This window comes from Fusarium coffeatum (assembly GCF_003316985.1).
Source record: "Fusarium coffeatum strain FIESC_28 chromosome Unknown BRIP53273_contig_61, whole genome shotgun sequence".
NCBI lineage: Eukaryota > Fungi > Ascomycota > Sordariomycetes > Hypocreales > Nectriaceae > Fusarium > Fusarium coffeatum.
In genome coordinates this window covers 261,739-288,157 of record NW_022157857.1, presented here as the reverse complement: position 1 = coordinate 288,157, position 26,419 = coordinate 261,739, and the positions used below count along the sequence as shown (strand labels likewise).

At 48.4% G+C, this 26,419-nt stretch overlaps 9 protein-coding genes across 9 annotated transcripts; 4 read left to right on the top strand and 5 right to left on the bottom strand.

Annotated features, from left to right (window-relative positions):
* Positions 1-471: 471 nt before the first annotated feature.
* On the top strand, positions 472-1,244 carry FIESC28_02853 (uncharacterized protein; the record flags this gene model as incomplete). Its single annotated transcript, XM_031157002.1, has 2 exons — positions 472-485; positions 524-1,244. 2 exons carry the CDS (start codon positions 472-474, stop codon positions 1,242-1,244), a joined length of 735 nt encoding a protein of 244 aa, XP_031018954.1.
* A 553-nt stretch (positions 1,245-1,797) lies between these two features.
* FIESC28_02852 (uncharacterized protein) lies at positions 1,798-3,132 on the bottom strand (the record flags this gene model as incomplete). Its single annotated transcript, XM_031157001.1, has 1 exon — positions 1,798-3,132. The coding sequence occupies one exon, from the start codon at positions 3,130-3,132 to the stop codon at positions 1,798-1,800; it is 1,335 nt and encodes a 444-aa protein (XP_031018953.1).
* A 461-nt stretch (positions 3,133-3,593) lies between these two features.
* FIESC28_02851 (uncharacterized protein) lies at positions 3,594-4,753 on the bottom strand (the record flags this gene model as incomplete). Its single annotated transcript, XM_031157000.1, has 2 exons — positions 3,594-3,925; positions 3,994-4,753. The coding sequence occupies 2 exons, from the start codon at positions 4,751-4,753 to the stop codon at positions 3,594-3,596; spliced, it is 1,092 nt and encodes a 363-aa protein (XP_031018952.1).
* Positions 4,754-5,238: 485 nt separating this feature from the next.
* On the bottom strand, positions 5,239-5,637 carry FIESC28_02850 (uncharacterized protein; the record flags this gene model as incomplete). Its single annotated transcript, XM_031156999.1, has 1 exon — positions 5,239-5,637. One exon carries the CDS (start codon positions 5,635-5,637, stop codon positions 5,239-5,241), a length of 399 nt encoding a protein of 132 aa, XP_031018951.1.
* Positions 5,638-7,163: 1,526 nt separating this feature from the next.
* FIESC28_02849 (uncharacterized protein) lies at positions 7,164-9,679 on the bottom strand (the record flags this gene model as incomplete). Its single annotated transcript, XM_031156998.1, has 4 exons — positions 7,164-7,397; positions 7,454-8,642; positions 8,694-9,333; positions 9,388-9,679. The coding sequence occupies 4 exons, from the start codon at positions 9,677-9,679 to the stop codon at positions 7,164-7,166; spliced, it is 2,355 nt and encodes a 784-aa protein (XP_031018950.1).
* A 409-nt stretch (positions 9,680-10,088) lies between these two features.
* Positions 10,089-14,609, top strand: FIESC28_02848 (uncharacterized protein; the record flags this gene model as incomplete). Its single annotated transcript, XM_031156997.1, has 11 exons — positions 10,089-10,475; positions 10,543-11,165; positions 11,222-11,921; positions 12,211-12,310; positions 12,369-12,393; positions 12,492-12,853; positions 12,903-13,044; positions 13,093-13,399; positions 13,453-13,746; positions 13,801-14,079; positions 14,247-14,609. The coding sequence occupies 11 exons, from the start codon at positions 10,089-10,091 to the stop codon at positions 14,607-14,609; spliced, it is 3,582 nt and encodes a 1,193-aa protein (XP_031018949.1).
* Positions 14,610-16,074: 1,465 nt separating this feature from the next.
* FIESC28_02847 (uncharacterized protein) lies at positions 16,075-17,471 on the top strand (the record flags this gene model as incomplete). Its single annotated transcript, XM_031156996.1, has 6 exons — positions 16,075-16,213; positions 16,267-16,420; positions 16,505-16,648; positions 16,697-16,785; positions 16,840-17,263; positions 17,312-17,471. 6 exons carry the CDS (start codon positions 16,075-16,077, stop codon positions 17,469-17,471), a joined length of 1,110 nt encoding a protein of 369 aa, XP_031018948.1.
* A 1,520-nt stretch (positions 17,472-18,991) lies between these two features.
* On the top strand, positions 18,992-20,197 carry FIESC28_02846 (uncharacterized protein; the record flags this gene model as incomplete). The annotated part of the gene is made up of 1 exon (XM_031156995.1): positions 18,992-20,197. One exon carries the CDS (start codon positions 18,992-18,994, stop codon positions 20,195-20,197), a length of 1,206 nt encoding a protein of 401 aa, XP_031018947.1.
* Positions 20,198-20,858: 661 nt separating this feature from the next.
* Positions 20,859-26,377, bottom strand: FIESC28_02845 (uncharacterized protein; the record flags this gene model as incomplete). Its single annotated transcript, XM_031156994.1, has 4 exons — positions 20,859-20,906; positions 21,107-22,292; positions 22,476-24,977; positions 25,035-26,377. The coding sequence occupies 4 exons, from the start codon at positions 26,375-26,377 to the stop codon at positions 20,859-20,861; spliced, it is 5,079 nt and encodes a 1,692-aa protein (XP_031018946.1).
* Between the last annotated feature and the right edge of the window lie 42 nt (positions 26,378-26,419).

The following is a 26,419-nucleotide window of genomic DNA, read 5'->3' as shown; positions in this document are numbered from 1 at the left end:
TCTGCTGGTGGTGTTTTTCAAAAGAGGTATGTGTTGTTTCTTCGGATTCACTCTTGAGAATCCACTATCTCAGGTATCTCGAACAGTGACAAAGGTGAGGACTGTTCGGGGTGGGGGCAAATATCCTGCTAACAAAGCGGCTGGCAGGTGACCCTTAGGACTTCCCACGTCACCACAGCCTTAAGTGATTTCCTGTGCGAAGATTCTTGCAGCCTGGCAGATTATTTTGTCCTGGAGTTCACATCGGCTTGCTGGGAGTGGTCAGTGGCGCCCCTGATTGGTTCTGGCCGCTTCCATAGTTGATTCCGTTTTGCTACCCGCTGGAACTGACAACAAAGTAGCCGTTCACTCCTTTCATTCACATTTCACTATTTTCATCAGCATTCAATCGAATCATGAGTCCTCCGACTCTCCCCCAGCTCCTAGACGACCTTGGCGAGGTCTTACGTTAGATCGCCCATTCAGTCCACAATGAATCACCACCGGTCCTTGAATATGTCGCTTCGACTCCCAGTCCCGATAGGACTTCGTTCCTTCTCAAGCTTCCAACTGAGATCATCGGCGAGATCTTCAAGGCCTGTCATCTCTCAGACCACCTCAACTTAGCTCTCACATGCCGTCGTCTCGCAGACGGAGGAAAGTTGACCCTCGCGCGCCATAAGACTGCAGCCCGGGACTATGGTGTCGTCACTGACTGGCATCACTTGAATATCCCAGACGTTCTCAACAAGGCGATCTCCGATCCATACTTCCGATACAACATCCGCAAAATCGGGATTCACGGCACACGCTACAACTGGGAAAATTGGGGAGACTTCAGAGCTGAGCCACCTCCCACAGTCGCTTCACGAACCTTTGAAGGTAGCGATGTCTCGTATAACTTCAGATGGAGACAGGTATTCGACAGGCCTTCTTGGAAGGAGATCTGGGGGCCGGGTCATGAGCACATCGGTGCCGAGTTTGATGAAGACGCCATGACCTACGCGATGTTGCGCGTGAACAGGTTCAAAGAACATTTCGCAGGTTCCATTAGCCAGCATTGGCACCACTATATTCTGCTCATGGCACGGCTCGAATGGTTCTCCACCAACGGCAACAGCGACGACGACTCGATACTACGAGGGATCGACTGGGCGCAGGATCTACTTCATGCTGGCAACGATAGCCTCCTCAAAGCGTTGTTGATCTGCATATGTCCCAGACTGAACGTCCTGAGACATGCCAGCTGCAAATTGACCGACTAGAATGCGCGGAAGTTGTAAGTAAAGGTCCTGGACTCAGTTTGCCTCGGATACTAAGATGTTTCTAGGGATGTCATGGATTGGTTGGCGCGAGTTATCCGCATGGGCTGGCGCTATAACATGTGGGCACCAGGTTTAAGAAGCTTACGAGACGTTTCCACCGGTGTTCCGACTGGTCTGTGGTTCGAAGACCGCGAATCGAGTGATTTTCACGGACAGCATGTGGCTCGCAGCATCAGGCTACTTTCAGGTCTGCAAACCGTCTATTTTGGAACTATCAGTCGCCAGTGTACACCCCCCTCAACGTCAAACAAATCTCTTCTCAATTTATATATCTCTTTGTCACAGCCTCGATGAGCGACCTACGTCGTTGAGATCCCCAGACGAATCGATTCGAAGATGGAGACCCGCTGCGATTGGCCTACGAGGATGTCTATATCATATCTAGATGTCAGAAACGTTAGCCGCTGAAAGCATAATAGACGAAATAATTTGCTTACCTTAGACTAAGACTTAGTCGACTTTATTTCGACCCTATGAGCCTTAGGAGAGTATGTCATGAAACCGCACAACGTCCCTTGTCCTCCTTTGCATCCCCGTTCGTATCGTCTTTCGGCGGTTGTTGAGAGACTCGGATTTGTTCAAACCACTCATAATGCTGTGGATGAAGTTGTGGCTGCAATCTACACCAACAAAAGCGTGCGAATTCCGCCTGATATTGCGGGTTGGGCTCGGAGTATTTATGCAAAAGAGGGTTGAGGTCGAATTCGTGAAGTGCAACGACGCTATCCTCCACCCACACCCTCCAACGACCTTTATGCCTGGGCCAGTGCTCGCCGTTCTGATCCACGTGAACACCCTGCTTCGCCATATCGAACTCGACGATAGCGCGGCCGAGGAAGCCGACTTCAGTTGACCTGATTTGATCGATCCCGTGATAGCCAACTACCATGATCCAACGGCCAAAGAAAGACTCGAGTCCTTTCCTAAGAACCTGTAGAGGATCTTTATGCCGCATTTCACGTCTTTTCTCGCCTTCACTGTTCATTTTCCAAGGCGTGACAATAGTTACTCGTGGTTTTCTGGTATGGTGTAGCGGGCCGGGGAATTCGTTTGTGCCTACGAGCTTGGTGATGCTCAAGACACAGCCTCGTTCTGTGCCATCACGGAGAGCTCTCCAAGTGCCGTTCTCGATCTCTTCCGTTGTCTTCCTCTTGTGGTTTAGGTACACAAACGCAGGGCTCTCCCAGATGTGCGCGATATAAGCCCCTACCTCGGACACGATGATGATAGCCGTGCAGCCGTACAGTCCCTTGACGCCCGCTGCGCCTCTCCGATATGGTGCTGGGGCAGCGTACCAATGTCCAGAGGTGTCTCCGCACTGGCTGACCCAGATCGGATCAAGGCTCGCGACGTACCAACCGTTCAGACCTGCATTCGCGTTGCAAAGTCGACCGTGTTGTCTTCGTCCGTGTACTATTTCTCCAGCTGGGGATCTTTCCGGAGGGCAGGCACATGACATAGTAACCGAGCGACCGATCGGCAATGGCAAGCGGTAATCGTATATCGAGACAGGTGTAGAGCCAAGGTAAAACCAAGGGTCAAGGTCAGACATTCTACCCGCGCCTTCAGGACCAGGCCTCTTGAAGCAGTCATTACCGCCTTGGCAAACGCGCTGAGCGGGACGCGGATTATTATTGCGGTACCGGGGGAATATTTGGACTCTATTTTCGTACCCCAGGTTCTGGATGAGGTACCAAAGATCATCAAGTTCCCCACTGGCCCAGAGTCGCTCAAGATCCGCCTGGAATTCGGCCTCGCTGTTCCAAGTGAATTTGATGTGTGACGGATAGTGTGACGGCGGCATAGCTGAAGTCGGAAACGTGGCCATTGCTGTTGAAATCGTATAGAGATTAGAAATCCGGTCTAGAGGATAAATGTGAATGATACTATATTGATGATGTTCTAGGTCAGATTACAGCAGGGAGGGATGTAAATAAGAACTGGTTCAAGCCGTGCCTTGCCAGCCAGCACAGGTTTCCTTCATATAAACTATATACTGCGCACATTAAAATTCTCACAAGAGAGAATCTTGGTGGTGTAAGATCTGCACACTCGAAACTATCATCGTGTAATTCCAATCTGCTGATGCCATCGCCAAACTCAAAACCCCATCAGGTTGTTAGAAGAAATGACCGCCGAAAGCATAAGAGACGAAATAATTCACTCAACTTATGTCGGCTTAGACCAGAGCTTAGGCTCCTTTATCTTAGCACTCTAAGTTTTAGAGGACATTTCCTTGCTTTGCTGAGTGGCATGAGACTTTCCTCGAGGACTTGGTCCTTTAAAGTATCATGGCTCCGACGCTTGCACCGGAGCTTCTTCTTGCATAGCTGCAAGCACGGCCTTCATCCCGTCGCTGACAAGCTGAGGGGGCCAATCTCGAATCTTCCTCCCGTAATACCCTTCCAAACCTGAGTTCGCGCCTTGTTTCAAGAGCCACTTCACCCTCTGAATAGCACCAGCCATGATAGCAACTTCGAGCGGATACGGGGGGACCATATGACGTGAAACGATCCTATCGTTCACTCCCGCACCGCTACTCACAAGAAGTTCCATAACGGGTATCATAGAGATGTCGAACTCGCTTGTCGGCTCGACCTTGGCTTGATATGGGTTCGAACCTATTTGGGGTTTAAGAGGTCAGCGTTCGATTGGTACAGTTCAAATTAACACAACGTTGGGATCGTACCTGGTGGACAGACTCCTGCTGCGCAATAAAGCGGCGCACCATTAGATACCTTGGCGCCAGCGTCGAGCAGTTTCCGTGCAAGGTCAACATTGCCTGTTCGGGCTGCTGTTTCAAGTGAATCGCAAGATTCTTTGTCAGGTTCGCCGAGGCGGTCTTGGAAGAGCTTCTGGCAGCCTAAATTAGGGTCTGCCTTTTGCGCGAGGAACCAGTCGATAAGCGATCCATCCTTGGTGCTGATGACCTTGGGAAGGAGGACTTCGCCGTAGAAACCTGGCGTGTTGGCGGTCCAACCATGCTGCGTAAGTGCCTCGAATAGGGAGATTCGCTTGTCCGCTGGTGCCGTGAGGACGAGAGGCGGAAGTGCTCGTGAGATGGGCGTGCCAGCTTTGAGAAGAAGGTGTGCTATTTCGACATTGCCCTTGCTCAAGGCAATGCTAAGGCCTTCAACCAGAAAGCGCGGTGTGCAACGTTCCGAACTGACGATTCCTTGAAGGTTCCGCAGATCATCGTTTCGACATGCCGATAGGAACAAGCTGAGGTCAGGAGACGATAAGACAGAGGCGGGTTCATCGCCCGGCTGCATAGGAACGTCGTCGTAAGTAGTGCCCATTTGGTTGTTCCGGATCTCAGTGCTGGCCGTCTGGTTGTTGCTCATCGTCTGTCGTTGGAATAATGCGGCACTTCGTTGTGCTGCTATCGCTATTTGTTGCCGTTGTCGTTGTATGAGTGCCTGTTGGGCTTGTTCCTCTTGAGCAGACATTGTCCAAGATTGTCTAGTGAAGGTCTAAGCTGTCGTAAAGTGACCAAATGATTTTCTTCGTCTCTATTTGAGGTTTGCGAGACGCAGATTTTGGAAGAAGCAGGTAGAAAAACAACAATTGATGACTCTTTCGTCTCTTATGTTGAAGGTGGTTTGTTATGTGATGGCAAGTACCTACCTTAGGTGTTGCCTGAGCTGACGTAATGGCGCTAGAGCGTTTCACGTAGTGGGAAGGCTCGTCCACGATGACTGTCAGCCTCAGAAATTTCGAATACTTAGTCGTTCGTTTGTTAAACAGAATTAATCACCAGTGTTTCTGAGACAATCTGTTCTGCGATGCAATATCGTCGGATCCAAACTTCTATTGTAAAGTCATATCATTAACCTAATGAAGAACTCCCAGGTAACAAAACGCCTTTATCCATGCACAAACACCACGCGGACCCATCAATTATGCCCATCTCATATCATCCCAATCCCTTTTATCAGAGATACCCATATCCTCCTCCAGGCGACGTTCCCATTCCACCAGGTGCAAGCCCACCACCAGACGCAGTCCCCGAAACACCTCCATAAACACCGCCATTGACACCTCCATTCGGTCCTCCACTGACACCCGAGTAAACGCCCCCATTCACACCGCCATAGAGACCACCGTGGGGTCCTCCGACGCCTAATGATGCACTGCCAGGACTGTATCCGGTGCCATAGGCGAACTTGTCTTTCTCAGCCGCTTCCTCCCTTGCACTGGCATCGCTTGAAAATCTGCTGTTTTGCAATCTTGATGTGGCTTCTGATGTTCTTTTGCCGACGTTTGTAGGTTTTGGTGGTGGTAGATCATCATCTTGATCTTTATTTTTTGAGAAAAGGTTGAATAGACACATTAGAATTGATGTTGTGTATAGGTTTGTAGGTATGAAGGTTTAGAGTATGCAGATGGAAGTGAGGGACAAAGTCAAATATTTAAATGACCATCAGGATCGACCAAGGTTTTCGGCAGACGCGTACCTGCTTTAAAAACCGGGTCGGAGTGGGCTATGACGATCATTAATAGCGAATGATATGGCCCGCACCGCCCCCCGTATTGGTCCCTGATTTTAAGCACAGCCTGAAAGAACCCCTGTATTTCTGCTTAGCTGGAGGCTTGGACATGGTCATGACGCGGTCAAGTCCGGGACCATGGCGCGTCGAAATTGTCCTTCTAGAATTGTAACACCGGTAGTTCAGCATGCGCAGTCAAATGCGTGGATTGATGTCAGAATTTGTGCGACTCGTCATGCTGGAGTTTGGTGGAATGCAGGGATTTAAGCTTAAATTAGTGGGACCTTGGGATGGGCGAAAGTCACAGCAGGCCTTCTTCTTGGTCCTGGTGACATACCGTCCAAAGCTTAATGATGCAATCTCGCTAATAAAATAAAGTTATCATTCAGGTTTCATCGAAGATTCCCAGCATGAATATTTCTTAGCTCCCTGCGCATAGACTAGACCGATCCCAAGACAGACGAATCTCACCATCCGATCCAGGGTAGGATAAGACATTTACGACCATTCTTGGCAAGAACCCTCCAAACTACAGTCCCAATCCGATCTTCGAAATTACCTGCAACATCAGCCAAACCGACCTTCGGAGTGGAGGAGACTTGACCACGATGTCCGAAACCTGGTCCACCCTTGGGACCTGGGCCATGATGGCAGGCACGGTTTTCGTAGGCTACATGGAATCCTCCGGGGTTTGACATCGGATCCAACGAGTTGTTGGCATTCTCATTGACGGCCCTCGTTTCCGTCTTGAATCATTTGGTTATCTTGGCCACAAATCTTGTCTTGGCGAACATCAAGTACCCCTCTGCTTGGTGAAGTTACACGAGGCACCCGTTTGGCAGGTTCAATAACCACCTTAATGACTTATGCTGCCGAATCGGGTGTCGTAAGGAAGATGCGAGCAAGCACGGAGAATACATACCCCATAATCATAACTAAAAACATATGGTATTTCTATATCGTTTTGCGTGGAATACATGGGTCGAGGAGTTCATGGCAGGTAGTACAATGAGACCATATATTTATACCACTTTATCTTGAGCTTGTAAGCACTACATGTTGAAGATTAACATATGAAAGCCGCGACGATTATAAATTACTATTGACTTTGTTGATCCGTTGAGCTGGATGGCACAGCCTTCTCCTTTCCCTCTGGAATGCCAAATAAGAATGAAGCACTGTGCCTCGCTTGTTTTTTTCCAGGTGAAAGGCTCGGAGTCACCATATTGGAAAGCTCGCCAGTCCCGCCCTAAGTGGACCTTTCAGGGGCTGGAGGAGGGTTAAGGCCAGAAGAGCTAAGAGGGGGCCTATAACTAGGACGAGGTCGAGGAAACACGGGAGGAGGAGAAGGAGGAGGACGCCTAGGACGCTAAGGTGCACCACCTTGCCCATCAGATGGAAAGGGACCCTTGCCTGGAGCCGAATAATTATCCATTGGCCACATTGCCATAGTAATCGACATATCAGGCTGAATCATCTTCTCCCATACAGAGGGGAGAATAATTTCACCGTCAGGACCCATCAGGTCGTAGCGACCCTCCATAACGTAAGGACCGATCATATCGACATGCAAAAATGCTTGCTTGATAAGTTCTTCCATGCCCTGAGTTAAGATTAGCATCAGTCTTGGTAATTTGGCTTGATCGGTGGGTTTATTACCTGCCAAGTGGCGCAGAGGCGATATGGGAAGCTGAATTTGCGGCCGACAGCATCCTTGAACCTGACCGGTGCTTTTTCTGTCCTTTTCCTGAGATCTTCAAATTGTGCCATTAACTCCGGGTCCAATTGTGCAAATGCTTCTGGGTCCTCCACGATCCTTTTCTTGAGCTCTTCTGCAGCCTTTTTCGCGGCCTCGTGTGCAACGGTAGCATCATGCAGCTTTTCGATCATGGCCCCAGCGGCTTTCACTTCTTGTGCTATTTCCTCTCCACCAAGGGGTTCGGACCATTCCCTTCTGTTACCAGCATCTTCGGCGACAAGGTTTTCCGAGGCTCCAATGCTTTCCTTAATCTGGCTGGACTCAGCTGCTTCCGGTGTGACTGGCGCCTTGCCTTTTATTTGTTCAAGTCCTGACTCCTCTGTCACCTCTCCCGAGTCTGTAAGCGCGTTGCTGCGGATATGGACTCCCTCTTGAACCAGAACTTCACGTTCCTTTGTGGCATTGCCACTTGATCCACTATGGGAATCACTATTCGCTTCCTGGATAACCGGAGCAGAGTCGCGTCGGCTGAGGGCTGGATAGTCAATGTCAAGTTGATGGACTCTTATAAGGTGCTCGTTCATCTTGACGATAGTGTCTAAATTGACCCGGCCGCCCCCACCTCGAATTAGAATTGAAGGTGGGTTAGCCGGCTGGTTCCTCACACCTCCTTCATTACTGGACCCATGACTGAGGGAAGATTCATCATCAGATAAGCTAGAAGCGCCCTGTATCTCTAGTCCATCAATTGCAAGCGGAAGTGCCTCAAGTGCCAGTTGCTGCAGGTGTCGGGCCAGATGACGACTGAAACCCTTTGCGTTCTCTTTCGTGGATGGTGGTTCCCAATCGGCGCAAAGAGGACAGCTATCTGAGGCAAAGGACTGAACGGGACGTTCACAAGTCTCTATGATCAATGGCATCTGTGCTGCTGTTACCATGCCGGCGTGGGTGTTGTTGAGATGCTTCTTCAACTCTTCCGCACTTTTGAAGGTTGTGTCGGGCTGGCTGCACCAGTTGCAACTCCACTGTAGGCGATGGACGGTAGATTCATGTCGGAACCACTCTGCCCGAGTTGAGAATGGTTTGCTACTCACCGCGCAGTCCTGGAAGGTGCAGACATAAGGTTGGAGATCGGTGAAGACGTGCCGCCTAAACTTGAATATCAGTAGAGGAACATCCAGTCGGGTTTGAGGTACTCACTTCCACTCATATCGGTTCCCTACATTTAGGATAGTTCGACAGTACGGGCATTCGAAGGGCTCTCCATAATCCAATTGTACCCCATCAAGAACCATGTCCGAAAGATCAGGAATAGACCGTGCAGTGGTCGTGCCGTCTTCCAAACTGAGGAAGGAAGTTGCAGAAGTAAAAACCGACATTCGACTGCTTTCTGCATCTTGTGGCGTTTGGTTCGTTCTAGAAGCGTTACTTTCCTCTTGAAAGGTCGTGGCAACGATAGTAGCTGAGTCGGTTGGATCAGAACTTTTGACATCTCTCTTCGCGAGACTTTCACGGTGGTGTTGTCTATATTGTATAAGCCTCCTTTGTTGAGTGATGTTATTTCCTAAGCGTCTTGCAAGCCACATGTTTGACCTGGCCTTTGGAAACTTGTCGGTCAGGTAGCTGATGTCGGGTGAGCTCTCCAGGGCCAATCCTTCGATTTCAGGAAGTCGTCCTCTGGGTTGTTGCCTTCGTATCAGAATCGACAAGCTGAATAAGTGGTTGATCGCTGAACGGATACTGAGTAGCAGCTCATCTAGCTCGGTGGTAGCTTGTGCGTCGCCACCATCTTTAGATGAGGTTGATCGGTTCGGGGTACTTTTGTTTAGTATGGCCAATGCTGCGAGGATCAAATCTGTTAGCCGTACTCCTGGGCATCGCATGCATGACTTACCTCTCTCAGCCGAGCCCTGAAGTCTTTCTAATCCCGAGGCAACGCTCCTCCGCATGAGAGGCGCGTCTTTAAGTCGTTGATCGAGCGACTTCATGGACTCTGGCGGCTGTAGAGCTCCCAGATTTGATGCCCATATTCTAAACCGGCCCTGTTGATCTTCTAAGGTAACGCTTAGTCTACCCCAGTCGTGAGTCTCAGAGTATTTGACTATCTGGTGAAGAGCTGCATCGCTCCTGTGACCTAGGGTAGAAAGCGTTGGGACGTCAACAGGCTGAGAGAATCCTTGTTCCATGTTTCAAGTGACGTTTGGTGATAGTCTTTTGAGACACCTTTGAGTGATTTTGGGTGACTTTGAATGGCTTCCAAGAAGCAGGTCGTTCCGACTATGCAGTCAAAACAACACAACCAGTAACCTGGTAATATTCTTGCTTGGATCCCTCTTGGGATGAAACAGCCTGTGTATGAAGCAAAAGTTGGTCAAGCTACAACTTACGAAGTCCCAGGAAGGTAGTAGAATCAGGTGATTTGCCTGGGATTCGGCAACGATCTGCTGCAGCTTGATTATGTGAGACAACATATCTTGTGCGGCTGAACGATGTCGACCCCGCTCAAGTGAGAAACATTGTTGTCAAACTCGGATTACTTTCACCGACCGAACTCTGTGGTATTGTCCCGATCCTCTATATAATCTGAAACCTGCCATGTCGGGTTTCGAAATCGCTGGCGTGGTCCTTGGGCTTTTCCCAATCGTATGCGATACCGCCAAAGACCTACGTGGTGTTTTTCATGATGCTCAGTCATGGTGGCGTTTCGAAAGGGAATTTGAAGACTTTATCCTGGAAATTGAGAAACAGCAAATCGCCTATTCTCCAATACTTGAGATCTTATTCGATCCGCTTCACCAACTTTCACTAACGGACCGTGAGGCTCTCGAAAGCAATCCCAACTCGCCTCTTTGGTATGATCTCCGCATCCAGGCAGTGCTGAAAGATCGAATTTGTCAAAAATACACAGGATGGTTCATGACGCAACTGGGAGACATTAATGATGCTTTGAAAGAACTGCTTGGTTTGCTACCTATAGAAAAGGTAAGATTCACTTCCCCGTGATGAGCACTAGCTATCCAGATATATCAATACTCACAAGGCTATGTAGGCTTATCATTTGGATAGTAGCAGTTTGGAAAGCACCATGTTTCGAATTAAGACAAGTTTCTCTCACAGAAAGAACGAGCTCCTCGCCAGAATCGAAGCCAGAAACAAAGATCTATACGAGTTCCTCGAGAGGGCTTCCCATGTCCAGGAGTCCCGGGTTTCTACGAAAGCAGCACCAAGAGGCAGCGCAAAGATCGTATCATCCTTTCTCGAATTTCAGGACCAGGCCAGAACCATTTTCAGTGGCTTTCAACGACACTGGGCCTGTAGCTGCAATTGCAACGGCCTTCATTTGTGTAGCATCTCTGCACAAGGGTCGGATCTGAAAGCGCTCTTTGATAACGGCACAGAGGCCAGACACGTCAAAGTTGAGGTTGAAGTCAAAGGAAAGGTTGCAGACGTGGAGGAGGACGCAAATGCCGCAACAAGCCAAGAGGATGTGGACAATTTGAGACACCAAGTTGCTATCAAGAACAAATCCAAGAGGTTACGAGACCAAGGTCCAAAGAGTCTCGTGAAACTCATAGCGTCAAGTCTTTCGGCGTTTTCAAATCCGGCAGCGGTGAAGACTGGGAATGACTGCGAAAAAGGACTCGAAAGACCCACTGAGAAACTCAAGAAGAGGTAGGTGCTTGGTCTGTCAGAGTCTTTGTATTTAGGTTACTGCTAATCCAACTCAGCTTCAAACGACAAACAGTCCGATTCGATTCACCTCCACCGCCGATTGTCACGACTGCAGCACTTCCTCCCACACCTAGCCGTTGCGACCAAGCAATTGATGACGTATGCCTGGCAATCAAGAAACAAACCGAAGAATCTTGCCTCGGTTTTTTGAAGCTGCCAGGTGAGAACTTGTTCTTACATGTTGATCCACCAGGGCATGTACAGCTTCTCAAGAAACAGACCCTCGATGAATTCATGAATGCCACACCACGAAGAGCCTCCCGGCTTGAGCTAGGTATGGCAGTTGCCACAACAGTTCTAAAGCTTGGTCCATCATGGGTCCCAGAAAGCTGGCAGAAGTCCTCGCTCGTCATACTACAAACTTCCGATTCTGTCCCACAGCCTTGCATTTCGCATCCATCGATCCAGACAGCTTCACCATCATCCTCAGCAAAGACAAAAGCGACCCTCCTCGCCCTTGGCATCATGCTATTGGAGTTGCTCTTTTGCGACACGCTCGAGCGCCAGCCGTTTCGAGCAGATTATTTGGGTAACGGTGGACAGCCCAACGATATGACGGACTTTTGCACTGCGATGAAATGGCAGAAAATGGTAGAGCAGGATTTTGGGGACAAACTTGCCCATGCCATTGAGAGCTGTGTGAAATGTGCTTTCGAACCAGTGGCGGATCTGGGTAGCTTAGCATTTGTACAGGCTGTGTGGACAACGGTCATAAAACCACTTGAGGAGTTTCTACAAATATATAGTAGTAGGGTTTGATCCCTATGAAGATAGAATTCTTGATGCTGGAGCATCCATCTCATACAGGCATAGTTCCACCATTTCACGCCGGAAGGTCGGACGGTTCGGGAAGGTCGTCACGTGATGACGTTGCAGTCGGGGACTAGATCAAAAGAGCGACTTCCTACAAGACCCCGACATCTCGGCTACTCCCTTGACATCTTCGTACCACAAGCCACAAATCACCCACCATAACTCGCTACAGGCCCAAATATGGACGCTCCAGGGGAGAAGAGCCTGCAGCATCAGGTTGCATGCTTTAGTTGCCGCGCATCCAGACAGAAATGCGATCGCCAAGACCCATGGTGAGTTGGGAAGGGGTATGATCCACCTCAACATCCATACTAATTCCTGCTAATATAGTTCTCGTTGTTCTATGCATGATCGGGTTTGTAAATATCCTGCTAGGTCGAATCGTGGTCGTAAGCACGGTAGTACAAAGTACGTCTACCCAATACAAGACATACATCATTCTAACCATCACAGTAAACCGGATAGCGTGGACAAACTCCTCGCTCGCATCGAGGAAAGTGGTGCTCGGGAGGAAATCATTGCAGCCCTTCTGAACACCGGTCTTCCAAGTCCGAACAAAACTGTTTCCATACGGGGAACACCTTGGACCCAAGCTCAGGATAGTCGCGACACTTCTCAACCACGACCAGACACACCGGAAGAGGATGACGATGAAAAGCCTGAAGACTTAATCTCGCCACTTAGTATTGTTACTACTGCTATTGCGACGAATACTTCTGCCCAGTGTGAGAAGCTCAGATCGCAGATGCCGATGCAGCCCGGTATGAGAGAGGCTATCATGGCGCCGATCAAGGAGAGACTTGGTGCTTATTTCTGTGAGTGAAACCTATATCCGATACTTTGGAACGAACTGACATTTGAAAGCTTCGCAAAGAGAACAACAGAAGGACTGGGATATTCTTGCGGCGCAATCGGTTGATTGTCCATTCAAATTGGAAAAGGCTACATGCGATCCACTTGCCTCGCGGCTGATCGATGAAAGCGATGCAACTGTGTATTTCCAACTGTGAGTTAATTAATTTAGTTGACATGATCCTGTATCTGACAATTCTAGTTTCTTTCAAACTCGAAACCCACTAGTAGGTCTTCTCGACGCGACATTACACACATTCGAATACGTCTACGCCAACTCATTTACTCTATTCTCTGTCATCTGCGCTCTCGGCTGTGCTATGTCGGCACGTCCTCGAGATAGAGCCATCTATCCAGTTCTGATAAACCTAGCCACCGGTAACGTCAAGTGGTCTATCGCGGCTGCGGTCAAATCCCTCTCAACTATTCAAGCTATCGTCAACATGCAATACTGGGCACCAGTGTCTCCGAGACAAGTAGACGACACGTCTTCGATATCTCTCAACCATGTAAGTCAAAGCTTATAGTATGCTTCCAGACTCAATAGCTGATATATATATAGGCAATCCAATTAGCCAGAGAGATGGGGATCGACAGAGCAGATGCCATAAGAGAATACGTCAACTCAGAATGCGAGGACCAATCCCCCGAATTCAAAAGACGATGTATCCGCAACTACGAAAGGACTTGGCTTAGGACTCTTATAGCTGACAAAGGCTTCGGTATCATGAACGGAAGACTCAATTCGGTGAATTACAAAGACATTCCTCGCTCCGCGACAGAATGGTGGAAATCGTCTTTGGCAGAACCTACGGACAGGATGTTGAGCGGGATTATCGAGATTCGAAGATTGCTGGTAAGTCGTAACAAACTTATTTGATAGTGGGAAGTTGAAACTAACTTCGAACAGCTGAGTCAAGTCGACAAACGAAAACAAACCTCCACACCAACACCGTCTTCCATTCTCGAATGGCACAAAGGAGCCTACGACAACTTAACTCGCCTCCGTAACGAGCGTTGCACGCCAGATGGATCCCCATCTGCAAAGTCACTCCCAGCCCTCGCATTTTATATGGATCACAGCATCTTAGTGCTCAACGCCCAGGCCATTCGAGATATAGACGGCGCCGTTGCGATTGACAATAGTGCATCAGAAGCCCTGCTAAATATCGAAAGAAAGTCTATCGAGGTAGCGAGTCGCGCTCTACACTCCCTGGTGGCTGACAAAACGATGATCGAACTCGCTCTTGGGTTCCAGAATAACCAATATCTTATGATATGCCACGGCATGACTGAAATCTTACGAGTCTGTACCACTTCCTCAAACGCTACCTCACCATACTGACACACAAACAGGCTGTAAAACGAGGCGCCCTAACTTCCGAAGAGATTTCCGCCGCCGCAGAGAAAGTCATTGGCGTCATCCCCCTTCTCGACAACATAGTCCAACTCCTCCCCTCATCATCAGCAGCCCATCTATACTTCGACCTAGCGCGCTTCTTCGCGTGTCAAATCGATTCGTTAATGGGCGCATCTGATCCCCAGGAGACGCGTGAGACGATTGACTCGGGCATGTTTACAAATGACTGGTTCAAGTCTATGGATATGGGGATGCCGGATGTTTATACCATGTTGGATATGGGATATCTGGGCATGGATTCGATGATGGCCGATACGGATAACCTTCTTGGATTGGATGATTTGGGAAATATTGGTTAGAGACCATAGTTGCAGATCCGAGAGGTTGAAGAATGGAGTTCATGTACATTAACATAGATCCTAACGTGCTTCATCATGCCAAAAAGGACACGACGGCAGGGTCTCCTTCAACGCGAAACAACGAAGACATGACGTGATCAGGTAGAACAAGAAAGGTAAAGGACGATAATACATGGAAATTCACCCATGTATCTGAAAGGTGTGAAGCACAGTTCATGTTGGCGGAATAGCTGTTCTTAGACTGCGTGTTTCGTGCGTGATAACATGTTCCTCGCCGGATTTAGGCAGTGGCCACGATAGCCAGGCATAGATCGCGGGTATTAAACCAAGATAAGCCGATCTTGCCGATGAGAGATATTCCTAATTACTTACCATGGGGTTCGATCCTGACATTGCCATCGCGGCAAGGCGATGAGGGAGTTTTGCACAAATTTTCGAGGTCGATAGACACGATCACAGCATAGCTTGTGGGTATGTTTGGCATGGCGGTTCTAGGCCATGATGGATCCAAATACTGCATGTCGATCACAATCTTGCCGGCATAGTCCGTCCACTTTCCAAGAAACTTGAGTTCCCCAAGTTCGTTGACCGCTTCTTGCGCCTCGACAAGCTCCAGCTTAACTTCTAGTAGACAGTGATCGGCATCCTTCGAGGACTGCAGGGTACGAACGAGCTGTGTTCTCACCTAGGCATCGTATCTCGTAAGCGTGTGCTGTGTCGTGTTGGTAACTAATGGAGGATCTTCGTTCTGGTGGTGACTTGTAGACAGCTTGAGAGGCATTGATGTCGCCTAAGAACGAACCTGAGTTGATTGTCCTACCCAGGTGAAAATGCAGGCATCATGCAGGACCGAGATATCAATACGCCATTGACAATATTATACAGAAGAAGGTGAGTTGGCGATTCTAAAATAGTAATCGCCCCCTACAATAAGCTAGGGTCCTTGCAAAGCTGAAGTTTATAGATGCATCTAGACTTTGTTATGCTACTAGCAGATTGAGATAGCAGATTTGCGTAGAAAATGTTAACATAAGATTTATCCTTAGGTCTAGACTCAAATATGAATACGCTATTGACAATAGTGTACGGTAGAGGGTAAGTTAGCGCCTCTGCGCCTCTAAGCTAGCAATCGCCCCACAATAAGCCAGGGTCCTTGCAAGCTAAACTTTACAGATACATCCAGACTTTGTTATACTACTAGCAGATTTCTATAGCAGACTTGCAGAGAAACTATTAACGTAAGATCCGTCTTGGTTCTAGATTACTGATTTATTCAACTTGCTCAACAGTTAAAAATGATATGATATTGTTGCAGTAGGACATGGGTTTTTGGTTGGAGGCGACTTGGTGCACAACTATGATGAGAATTACGGATATAAGATCGAAGTTTCTTCTTGAACCTGTGCTCGTGCTGCCAGACATCCTTCTCCTCTACGAGCTATTGTATCCTCACCAAAGGTTCGACATGAAGTTTCAGAGCGCTTTCGTTTTATTCACTGCTGCTGTCTCGGCCATAGCGCCGCCGCCGACATGCAAGGGTTCTACTCCTTCATACTGCAAGTACACTTCAAATCGCGACGCCACTGAATGTCGCCGACTGTTTGGTAAGGTTTAACTACTAGCGCTAGTCTGCAACCCTTACTAACTATCTCTCCAGCCAAGAACTACATCAACGTCGCTACATGCCAGCTTCCAGCAAAGACCGTTACCTCCACTCGTGTCAAACGCGCTACTATCATTACTACCAAGACTATAGCGCCGCCAGCAAGAACTACCAAGCTTTACAAGACTATAACCAGGACTGGCAGACCGTATGTCCCTCTGATTCGTTACATACCATCCTAAGAAGAAGAGAATAGAAACTTCCAAACTGTACTGGGCTAATTAATAACCAGTACCACTTTGCCAACCATCACCGTTACCGCAACGTCAACCGAGATCGACACAACTGTCGTGACTGACAGTACCGCTATCACTGAGGTCAAGACAGTCACTGATACTGAACTCAATTCTATGACCAACACCCAGACTGTTACCAGGTAGGGTTTCGCATTCAGATTTTTCTGCCAAATCTAACATCATCATAGCACCTCAACCTCTTTCCTTCCGTTTTCTGACCCACAAAGCTGTACGCGTAAGAAGCGAGCACGTGGTGTGTCAATTCCAACCTCATGCTGTAAGCCAACGTACATTCTCCTACTACACCGGCTTATACTTATAACTATCATAGCTTGCTTCCTCACAGCTACCAAGCCTGCCGTTACCAGGACTACTGTTATTACCAAGAACAAGCCTGCTATTACCCACACGGTATATAAGATTAGCGGGCCCCGAAAGGTTATCTCTCGAACTATTGTCATCGTCCGCTACGCTTCTGGCCCGACTATATCAGCTCCCGAAACTACTAAGACTAGCACTGCTACAATCACCCAAACCGACCATACAATCACCACTATCACAAATTCTCAGACCACAACTACTACCGAGGTCAAAGACGTAACGGATACTGTTACCCAGACCAAGACTGAGACTGCCACTGCTACAAAAAGTCCTTGTGACAATATTGGAAGCGAGGAAGCTATCAACCAGCAGATTTCAGGCTCCGTCATTGAAATTACCGCTTCTAAAGACGCATCCGGACCTAATGCTGCAAAGTTATGTTGCCAGTCTTGCTATGCCCGGCCTAACTGTGTGCAATTCAGAGTCGGTAACGGCCAGTGCGACGTTTTCAGTACCAAGCCTAGCTTTAGCAGTTCCTGCTCATCGCCTCTGTGCCCGCGAGGCTTCCCTAATCTTGACATTGGGTCGGACGATGGGTTCGATTACTATTTGGGGCCTTGCTTTGGAACCGCTGTAGCCTAATTGGAAATAGAATAACAGGGATAGATATAACCCTAGGAATTAATTATTGGGTACTGGACTCTGGTCACCTTCCTGTCCTACTTAAAGTCTACTTCACCCGCCTCATCATGAATATACCGCTGTTTCTCCTACAATCCCGTAGAGGCCATCTCTCATGCCCGTATAGCCCTTGTACAGTCTGCCATTATCGTCTTTACAAACTGGTTGCGTTTTAGTGCTAGTTATATAATTCATGCTGCCCATGTCCCAAAGATCAAGGCCACACCATCGTCACCAGCTGCAACATTCCTCTCGCCTTTATGGCCATGGACAAAGCCCAAGGCACTGCCACCCTCACCACCACGACGGTGGCCCTTCCATTCCTTCTAGAGACCAGCCTCGGGAGCTGTGGCAATCGCTTGAGGGCTTATAGCGTCAGCACCTCGGAGATCACAGGCACGGAGAACCGAAGCTGCCGACTCAGAGTATTATCTCAACGACCGAGACGAGCGCCGAGCGTCTCAAGACATGGGAGAAACAAAAGGTCAGAGAGTACAGGGTCGTTTTTCTCAACAATAAGGGGCACAGGAAGGCCGACAAGTACAGGAAGAAAACTAGAGACCATTGATTGATGGCTATGCAATCGCCGCTACCACTCCCGCCGTAAGTATAAGTGACGAAATAATTCACTCACACAATGCTAACTTAGACCAGCATTTAGGCTATTTTCCTTTCACGCCCTAAGTCTTATGATTCACTTTACGTTCGAACTCTATACCATTATCTCCAGTCACCGATCAAGGTCATACAGCTCACTAGCTCCTTGGATATATGGAACTGGAGCCCTCTGGACCTGAGTGTCCGCTCAATGACCAAGTCGAGCGCCAGGCGCGTCTGGGAGAATGGCAGCAGGACCGGGTCAGGGAATCTAAGACCATTGTCCTCGACAGAAGAAGAAGGTGTGACTTCATGAATAAAGACATTGACTTGAAAGAAGATGGCTACATTGAGTTCTTTGACGTTCACGACAGAAAGTTGGACTTCTTAACAGACTTCCGACCGCGAGCCCATTATGGGTGGTGGACCTACGTCAACGCCGTACTAAGCGCGGCCTGGGAGTACCATAAGCCGAAGGGTGTCCTATTCTGCCAGACGAGAACAGACAGTTGCGGGAAGTTCGGAAGAGTGTGCGATACTGGGGAACGCAGGGCCGCTATGTCAAGAGAACACACCTTCCGGGCTTTGTAGAAAGGCTTTGACATGACGTTTGAAGTATAATCGATGAAGTCCAAGGAAGATGACTTTGATTTGACGGTGCCCGAGACCGGAGCGACAACTATGAAGTTTAAGAAGCTTTTCCAAACTGTAACGATAAAGTTTCCCGTGCACTATAAAATGGCCTGCCTTGTTTTCTCCATTCCGCCCAGTTCATCTTCCTTTTACAATTATTACAAACATCACAGCCCCAGTCATTTCCATCGACCACACCAGACGGCAATAATTTCCAATCTAAACAAAGTCCCTCCGTACACTACAAAACTATGACCGGCATACAGGACCTTCCCAGTGAGCTGTTGCTCCAAATAATGGAGCATTGTAGCTCAGACCTCCTATCGCTTACAAAAGCCTACCCAACTGCGCTGAACACCTTCTCCGAAAAACGGAAAGCTTTCGTTGCCCGCATGTCGGCGCGCTTCGGCGACCTAGCCCTTCCTTCGCTGGTGCGCGCAGCACGACTGCACCACATAAGGCGACAACCAGACTTCGAGACCCTGCATTTCATAGCGATTGAAGCAAAGATAACGGAAGTATGCAACCTTACCAAAGATACTTCGTTCCAGAAAAGGCCCGACGCTACACTACCCGACTTGAACGGGTATTCACTTTTGGCACTCTCCATCATGTGGGAGCTTGGGGAAGATGCAAAGAGGATCACTGATATGTATTCGCAGCAAGCCTTGGCTGCGATGGCTAGGGCTCCTGATGAAGAGTTTTATACTCCTCGACAGTCAGCAAAACTAACCCTAGATGAACGCAAAAGTTTTATGACTGCGGCGTTTATCTTTGACAGTTACTGTCTGGCTTTCTTCCACGGGCCACGACTACTGTTTCGGAGGAATGAACACTTTAGAGAGTCTTTTCTTCGCGGGGACCCTACCGCTATCGGAAGATTCTACTGCATTATGTTTTACATAGTGCAGAAACATCGGGAACTACTCGCATTTGTTATAGAGCATATGAAGGTCGTCCCTGGCAGGTCATCGGCTCATAAAGCTCGATCCATTGAAGAAGAGTACTTCTTAAGGATGGCAGAAGACGATTACGAAGGACCTGAAATGGTCCTAAACTATCTCCAGTTCCTTGCTTCCCAAGGCTTGAACATGCTTACAACCCTTCAGAAAATGAGCATCGACGAGTTAACAAGCTTCACGCTAACGACCTTCCTACGCATCGACAGCAGTGATCGTCCCTTCGTTTTAATATCAAGACTGCATGACCACATGTCGTTAGGAACACAAGAAATTGATGGATGGATGCCATGGGCGTACCTCGATGTACTCCTTGACGACACATGGAAAGATCATGATGAAGAGGAGATTTGGGAGGATACTTGGAGTCGTGCTATCCCATTCTGGGACCCAACTGAAGGGGAAGATCCATATTCGCCTTTCTATTGGTTTCTTGAAAGACGTTCTCAAGCAGGGAAGACCACTGGGCCATTGCACAAAGACGGGCTCTACAACTAATTCGTCATACGTTTAGAAAGGACTTTTGGGGGTTTTCTAGTGACACGTCTGGAGAAAAGATACTCGCAACTTGTACTTAATAAAATAACACTTTTGATCACACAAATTGTCAGTTAACAGTTATCTTTTATGATGGACCTTGTCCTTAACAAAGTATTCAGAAAGGGCACCTACCTTTTACCCATTCCCAAACCTAACTAGCATGTAGTGATTAGCATGATACGACGACTATGGATAGTCGACTTTGAGCTTCCCACTCTCTGCAGACCTGGTTCAGATCACGGAACAGAATCTTCCTATCTATATATCAGTTTCTCCTTGCTTCTTTCTCCTCCTTCACACTCTGAAGGCTATCTTGTCTAGACTGTCCTGAAGCCATCACTAAGTCCAAAGTTGGTTCATTATCGACATGATGAAATAATTGCTATTTTTAAGCTTACATTAACAATCAGCGCTTCCTCTCAATACACGATGAAGAAATACTACTTGAGCACGAGGTCTCGGAGGCCGTATTCAATTAACAGTAGACTCGGCTTGTCCCGTTATAACCTGGCCATGTCCATGACGAAGGTTTATGAGCCTTTGAATCCCCCTCACCATCATTCGTCACGTAGATGATGAGATTATCACTCCGTGCTCTTCGCACCATTTGGAACAGATCTCAAGCACTATCCTTTGGGGAGTTATGAGCCACTAAGTAGTTGACGATCTAAAGAGTTATTATAGAATGGCTTAGGTTTACTAAAGAATAAAGGCATCTGAGGACAGCATAGTCCAAGCGAACATAGCCGCTTGAAGATGAATATTGCCAAACAGCGAACCTAACTCTCAGCTGTAAATTGAAGCCTGACATGAATGATTCCTGGTCGTCTCAAATTTGTACCTATGCAACTGTGCCAGTCGACTAACGGGCAGCTGCATCTCTTCTTTCCCTGTTAGGTACTGTCTCTGCTTAGCATACTCCAATGTACTCTGGGTATCTCTTTTCCTAAGATGAAATGGCAAAGCGACTTGCGCAACCCATATTCCTGACCAGGCTTTCAGCTCACTATCATCATTGGCAGCGTCGTTCGGAAGCCTCTTTCTTTCCGTATGTCGCCCAATAAACAGCCATTGTCTAATCATGAAGTCTGGGTTTCTCGTACTGATAACATGATTCTGTGCCTTGCTGAGCTCAAATGGTACCGACGCACCATTCCGTACGAGACACTTGACTATTTCGAAGTGTCGGTGGCTGATTGCAGCTTCCACAGGTGTGCCGTGATCCTCGCAGCGGTGTTCCAGGTTGTCGACTCCAAACGAGATAATGTTGCGGATTGCCTCAGGCAAATTCCAGCACACTGCTCTGCATAGTAAACTATGACTCCCTGGACTTCCTAGGTCGCAGATCTGGTGTATCTCGCTTTTCGTGAGCACCCTTTTGACATAGCGGAAGTTTTTCGTGGTTGATACCAAGGTCACTGTATCGAGGTAGCCATTAGACCATCCTTCCAGCTTCTCAAGGTCCAACTTCGGACATCGGTCCAGAAAGGCTCGTAAGTAGATGGGACAGCTTTCCAAGAACATATTGTGGAAGGCAGAGACACCGTGATCGTCCGTCTCATACAGGTCAACCCCATCATCGAGAAATCGGTGAAACAGCTCGATGTCGGGGTTCTCGCTTGTCGAGTTAGCCGACGTCATAAGGTTGAGTAAGTTCCTTCCACTGTCGGTGGTATGTGTAGTCTGCTCTCCAATCTCCAGGAGAAATGTCACCAGCTTCCAATGGTGTTTGCGGCATGCCAATAAAATGAGCTCCCCATCATATAAAGTTGGCTCGTCATATCGGGCACCGCGCTCGATTAGAAGTCGAGCCATATCGCGTAACCCGTGAGAGACTGCCCATATCAAAGGCGTATCGAGGTTTTCGTCCAAGGCATCGATCTCGGCACCATGGTCAAGCAGTGCCTTGGCTGCTTCTAGGTTATTCTTCAAGACTGCGAAATGTAATGGTGTCGGGCCTTGGAAGTCACGTTGGTTGACAATGGCACCCAACGTATTGCCACGTGTGACGTATCGAACAAAGCGACTGCCGGGCTTTTTGCGTAAGTCAAACCTAGTGTCTTGAGTTAGCCTGATCATTCAGGTACCAGAACGTTGGCCACAGGAACCTAAGGGACGAAATAGTTTGGACACTTGCTGCCAGTCTAAATCAGCACTTAGGCGCCATGACCCGTAGACAACAATGTTTATGCTACCTAGTGGCTTGGCGATTTTCCAGCCAGGACTCACCACTCACCTTCGTTCCTCGGGGCCAAACGTCTTGCCACATAGTGCTTGAAACAAGATAAGGAGGCCCTCATGATTTGAGCAAATGATGGGGATGCGTAGAAGGCTAAAGTGCATATGCGAAAAGTCTCCGCCTTCTTCGAGATACCTGTCTATCAACTGGGGGAGCATATGGTTGAACTTCGGACGTTCTAGAGCGAGCTCCACGGCCGTACAGTTATAGTTGCCCGTCGGGTGTTTGAACACAGTAGAAACCGGGGTATTTTTCGTCCAAAACCATTTCACCGTATCTTCTTGGGCCTTCCATATGGCTAACCCGAATGGAGTCACATTTGGACCCATTTCGAGATCGAATTCTGTAGGGCAGCCCAATGTGAAGAGTTTGTCGCAGTGATATAATATTTCTTCCTCCATGGCCTTCTGAAAGCATGTTGCTAGCATTCGTAACCCACCCGGTGTCTTAGAGAATGACTCATGCTTCCGGAAGCTCTCAAGAAGGTAATTGTTGTCTGCGTCTCCGAGTATCCTAAGGAGCAATTCGCTGCTTGCCAAGTACTTATGGAACTCTTCTTTGTCGAGGTAACCGTTTGTTTCGCAATATGCCATAAGAATGTGAAAGACTTCAGACGTAGCGGCGCCGATCGGTGTTTCTCCTTCGTCCGATACCATTTTCAGAGCAACCTCGGCTTCTGCTCGAGACAGAAGTATTTCAATGATCTCTATTGCCCCCTTCTCGGCCGCACGATGCCAGATCGTCTCGCCACATCTGTCTGTATCAATTGACGATCCAGCATACCGAAGTAGAGCCAAGAGCGCCTTCCAGGTATTTCGTTCGTCACATAGGTGAATTGGGGTTAATTTGTCACATGTTGTTGCCCGGGGATCCAATCCGAATGCTAACAAAGGCTCAATGAGATCCAAAGACCTCATACTCACTGCCAAATGCAGTGCGGTGTAGTCGGGACGTTTGGGGTCCAGTCCAGGTGATTTTATAAACCTCGCATGCTCCGTCGCCAGAAATACCTCTAGCCCTCGCTTATCATTGAGGTTGATTAGAGAAAGAATATGTGCCTGAACTTCCTCGGCAGTAGCCTCGCTTTCAGGATGGCTCAGCTCAGGCTTCTCGTTCGTGACTTTCCCAATTTTGCTGATAGTATCAACCGTCAGGTGATGAAGCATGTAACGAGGCCCATTGAGTTCCCCTTCATCAACCAGGGCTTCCACAAGCTTTTGAAGGTCTTTTGGCAAGTTGGAGGGGGAATGCAGGTCATGAATAACAAACGTGGTCTTATAGAATTTCTGAAACTGCAGTACATCAAAGATTCTGATGTCCACATGAGCTCTAACAAGCAGCGCAGCGATTTTAACGACCAGGAAAGGTTCTTGACGCTCCATTGCAAAGGAAAGAAGCGTAGTAGTAAAGAAGGGGGTTTCTATTTCGTCTTTGGGCTTCGCTCCTGATGAAATGAGGAGCTTGATGATCTCAAGTCGTTGAGTCGGCGAGAGGTGAAGTGCTGGGAGAACATTAAGAGGTGTCGTATGTCCCAGCTCAAGAAATATAGCCCAACCGCCAACAGCATAGTGTAGTGGGATGCCAAAATTACTACATACATCTGGACTTGCACCACTTTCCAATAGTTCTTGGCATATTTCCAGTATACCGAACGCCGCTGCCATATGTAAGGGCGTGAAGTCAGGTCTGAGCACTGTATTGATAGCCAGTGGAATAAGTTCGGCGACGTTGAGGGGCTGTCTAAGATCCTTGATCTGGTCAGATCTGAGTTGGACTAGGAATTCGACAGCCCAGAGGCAGAAAAGAGGGGTTTTTCGGAGCAGCAGCTTCTGTGCAAGCTGGTAGACTTGACCTCCGATAGCCATTCCTTTTTGTATCCATATTATCCAAGCGCACGCGGCTTCCCTATGGGTTTCGTGAGCTCTACGCTCTGCAACAATGTCGAGTATTGTCTGGGCCAAGCTGCGTGCGCGGAGCTTTCCGTCGAGACCATCCATGGTGAGGAAGCGGAGTAAGGTGTATGCGCGAAAGACATGACCCTTGTCAGGAGGAAGGGCGTAGTGACTCAGCTTAGAATACTGAGCACCAAGGGTTCTTATATTTAGAGCATCAAAATACTCCAGAACTGTGAAGTGTGCAAACTCGACTATCGTCATATTTGTTCCTCGAACTAAGGCCTCTCTTGTTCTCACGAGGCTACTGCACCATCTTAGAACGTCTTCTTCTGACACAATGTCGTCGTCTTCGAGATCGTCTGCCTCCTCGTCGAGGGAGATGCTCTCGCATAGCACTCTGAAAGGGATGGACGAAGAAGAGGCCAGTAGGAGCAGTGCTTTTCTCGCCAATCGCTTCACTTCATCACTGTATTCTTCGACCCTCATCAGGATGCGGTCGTAAGTTCCAAACAAGGTCGACGGTAGTTTGGTCAAGGCCTGTTGACGGGCTTTGTCCGTGGGGAGTTCACACATATGGTCCAGCTGGCAGGCTACCCAGCGAAACCTAGAATGTTTGTAAGCGGACTTCAGGGTCTCCTTGGCCACCTGCATTTTGACTCACATTCCTTTGGCACCTTCTATCAGCTTTGTCATGATGAGGTCCTTGAGTGCTGGGTCTTTGAGCCTCAACTTCCTGGAGATGATCCTTTGACTTAGTTCGGAAGCCACGTATAACTGCACGTCCTCGGTCCGAGCCTCGATCTCGATATGTTTGAAGTCTTTGTCCGTGATATGCCGTATGACCACCTCATTCCGACTCAATAGGGCCATGTTGATAGCGTCATCCTTCTGGGTTGCCGCGATTTGCGCCAAGGTCGCAGTGATTTCTTCGGTATGGTCGCCGCATTCGTCGATTCCATCAACAATGAGGTATACGCGAGTGAAGCAGGAGGAAATTCGTTGCAAAACCTCGGCAAGCCTTTCGGGCGCTGGTTGCGTGTTCACGTAACCATCGTACAGTTCGTGATGAGCTTCTTGTAAAATCTCGAAGGCTTCTTCATTCTGCAGTGCAAGTTGCATGCAAAGAGATGAAAGAATCGAGCGTGGGTCTTGACTAAGCGGCTGCTTGTAGGTGCAAAAGAAGTATGCGACTGCCTTGTCTGGGTCCTTCCCATTTCGCTGCAAACATTCTTCGATTATGGCAGCTGCGAGAACGGACTTGCCTCCTCCAGGAATTCCGCTGCACCAAAGCCTGGCTCGAGGCGTGCTGTACCAATCATTGAACTCATCTCCCTGAGTGAGCCACAAGCCCGTCAGACCGTGTCGCAACTTCCTGTTTGTCTCGTATTCTTGTCTGGGGTTCATCTTTCCAAAGTCTTTCAAGATCTTATCTTTCTTTCCGTCCAGTGCGATCTTGACTTGAATATCCAGGATCTTCTCAACAGTCTGTTGAACACCGTCAAGTTTGTTCTTTATCTCTGTTTGCTGCGAGAGACAGACGTTGAGTTTTGCTAACGAGTCGGCGGCCAGTGCTGTGTCAATGATCTGCTTGTAGCGCTGTATCTCCGCGATCATTTCCTTGGAGTCAGTCGATGTAAAGGGCCATTTCAAACGTGCCTGGATCTTCTCGAGCCCTGACTTTGACTTAAGTGAGCTATCTGTAAGAGACAATCCATTTTCCATGCGTCTCAAGAGCTGGCGACAATCATGAAGATGATGTGGTTGGAGGCTTGGCTTCTCCTGATGAGGGTTTTGATCCGGTGGCTCAGCTTCTTCTAGATCAAATGCAACCAGTTCAAGATTGTGCAGGACAACTGAGAGGCCCCTAACCTCACGCATCAGGCTTTCAACCTCTCTCTGAGCTCCTTTGTAACCTTTGGCGTATTTAGTGCCTGCTCGGAAGATCAGGTCGGTGAGGGCGACCAAGCCCGCGATACTTGCTGAGATTGAGAGAGGATCTGCCATCGCGGTGATGCATGGAACTGGTGATGTATGCTTTCAGGTGAA